Source organism: Orycteropus afer, unplaced genomic scaffold (assembly GCF_000298275.1).
Source record: "Orycteropus afer afer isolate SDZICR_OR568_19922 unplaced genomic scaffold, OryAfe1.0 scaffold00222, whole genome shotgun sequence".
Classification (NCBI taxonomy): domain Eukaryota; kingdom Metazoa; phylum Chordata; class Mammalia; order Tubulidentata; family Orycteropodidae; genus Orycteropus; species Orycteropus afer.
Window position 1 is genome coordinate 2,550,128 of NW_006921809.1, and position 2,751 is coordinate 2,552,878.

At 38.1% G+C, this 2,751-nt stretch overlaps 1 protein-coding gene across 1 annotated transcript in view; it reads left to right on the forward strand.

The window, feature by feature from the left end:
• Window positions 1–2,751, forward strand: part of NECAB1 (N-terminal EF-hand calcium binding protein 1) — a 245,033-nt gene that overhangs the window by 207,306 nt on the left and 34,976 nt on the right. The window contains exon 8 of the mRNA XM_007948743.2: window positions 1,495–1,571. Coding sequence (XP_007946934.1) covers window positions 1,495–1,571 — 77 coding nt within the window. The remainder of the gene's footprint in view (window positions 1–1,494; window positions 1,572–2,751) is intronic.

Here is a 2,751-nt window from a genome sequence, read left to right on the forward strand (position 1 = left end):
ATAACTAGAATATTTTTTAAATTAACATATGGTGGTAAATGTGGCTCATGGTAACTAGAATACATCATAAGTCAGAGACTACCTGTACATTTATGATAATTTCCTCAAGCAACCCTCTTCTACTTTTTTGCTGTCACTTCTTTTTGGTTTTTTGCATCATAGTTCATTTGATGGGCTTTGAGAGGTGCTTGCTTCAAAAAGGCAGGTGGAGGTAAATTCTGATGTAAAGCACTACTCATTGTAATTTAAGCTGTGCTTTTATTGCAAAGGTAAAGCAAGGCTTGTGGTCTTAACTTCAACCACATCCCCCAAGAAATATTAAGTCACATTATTTCAGCAAATGCCTGTGAAAGCATTTTAGGTAAGCTACAATAAGGTCGCTATGAGTCGGAAACGACTCGACGGCACTTAACAACAACAACAATAAGGAAGCACAAAGATGCCAGGATGTTTGTTCAGGGGCTCAGGCCACAACTCTTCTGTTTGTACCTTTGCATTCTAATAAGTATGACAATAATAGCAGCAGAATTTATTTAGTGTTTAATAAGGTGCTGGCACAGCTGTGTGCACATTTATTTATATTTATGTTTATGCCTATAGTTACAGTCTCATGTAATCTATATATTTGTATATTTATGTAGATGTTGTTGTATGCCATCGAGTTGATTCTGACTCCTAGTGACCCTATGTGACAGTAGAACTGCCCCAGAGAGACTTTCCTAGGCTGTAATCTTTATAAAAGCAGATCTGTAGGTCCTTTTTTCCCACAGAACAGCTGGATGAGTTTGTGCCACTGACCTTTTGGTTAGCAGCTGAATGCTTAACCATTGTGTCACCAAGGCTCCTTTATATATAATATATATTTAATCCTCACTCATTTAATCCTCACAATGGCTATATGAAGCTGGTGCTGTTATGATTCCCATGTTAAAAGTGAGAAAACAGGCCAGAGGAATCTAGTACTTTGACCAAGATCAGCAGGCCCTAGAGTTGGCTCTCTTAACTGCTATGCCATAACCATAGTGTCCATGTTTACTCAGGTTAGTTCTTAAGAGACATCAGCTCTCTTCCCCACATGCTTCTTTGTGATTGTAACACTTTATATCTTACTCTGATCAAAGCTATGATTTCACTGGCTCCTGCCGTTGCCTGGGAAATAAAGGGTAGCGTTATTGATTGATGCTTCCTGTTTTTTAAAAGAAAAATCAACTGTCTCAAGGGATGGTAAAAACGGCTCAGTAGGATCCGTTCTCTTGAATATCAAAGACCAGTACAGGCAATGGCACAAAGCACAGACCTGTGAAAATGAATTGCTGGGATGCATGGGTGCTAGGAAATCAACACTTAGGGAGTATTCCGTGAATACATTTCTTAAAAATGTGTTGACTAAACAATAACACTGTACTCTTCCTTCAGGGTAAGAGGAAAACTGAAATACCCAAGCATGCCTGCTCTGTCTAGAGTTAACAACCTCATAATTTTCTCTCTCACAAGGTTTATTGGAAGAAGACAGCCAGTGGATGACCCAGATAAATAGACTCCAGAAATTAATTGACAGACTGGAGAAGAAGGTGGGTGCTTCCTTTTGTTTCTTCTCTGATTTTTCAAGCGTTTCTGACCCAGTGTTGTTCGTTGCTCCAATATCCATGGCTGCCCCATGAATATAATAACAGCCAGGATCCCAGCTACCCTACAAATAGCTGCTTGGTAATACATGATTCTGTTTGTTAAAAAAGATATAGAAGTTCATGTTACTTCTCCCCTCCAATCTCAATATATTTCAAATAAGATGAGAGATTGAGAGCTAAACGCATCTACTGTGTTGCCTGACTCTGGTTGTCAGTGACTAACATGTCAGTGTGCTTGACCTGGTTGAAGCCTTGGAAATATTTCAAATTGATTCAGGGATGTGGCTATGTGATATTCTAAAATATGAGATTCTATATTCAACATTTAGAAATTAGCATATTAAGTGATGATTTTTGCCTTTAAAACTACTCAGTTATTGGGCAAGTTAGGATATGATGAAGAGTTCTTCAAAACCATATTTCATATTTCTAGTTATTGTGTATGTATTTTTATTGAATAAATCAATTAGTACCAAAGAGTCCTGATATTATAGGGATACTCCCTCTGCACAGCTTTGATATTAGAGGCAGCCTTTGCCAATCAATAAAAAATGTAATTTCTGTGCATACCATGGTATCAAGGAAGGTACATTTATGGTTTCGGACAGCTTCACTCATTTTGTAGAACTTACAGTCAACTTATAAAGAGAAGCTATATTTCTTTTTAAAAAACTAAAAGCTATTAACAGATTTTTTTATTGGGATCACATAGAATGGGGTTCATAGTTAATGCTCAGTTAATCCTTGCTGACTGACTGAAAGATGCCAAAGGAGTGAAGCAGATATTAAACTCCACAGACGATCACTTGACAGGAGGGTCACTGTGAACTGGCATGCTCAGTAAGGGCAGCATGTGGCAGGAAAAGCATAAACTGAGCCATTAAAATGATGACTCAAGTAGGAATTTGGAGTGCAAGCAAAAGAAATTATTTCCCTGATTTAATCAAAAAGAGAAAAGACTTACTGATCTGATAAAGACTGGTAGAACCCCCAAGCCTTTGGCCCTTAGACACCCTTCAAGCCTAGAACTGAACCCACTCTCAGGGACCAACTTTCAGCCAAACAGACAGACCTATAAAGTGCATAATAATACACAGGAGGAATGTATTCCTCAGTACAATCA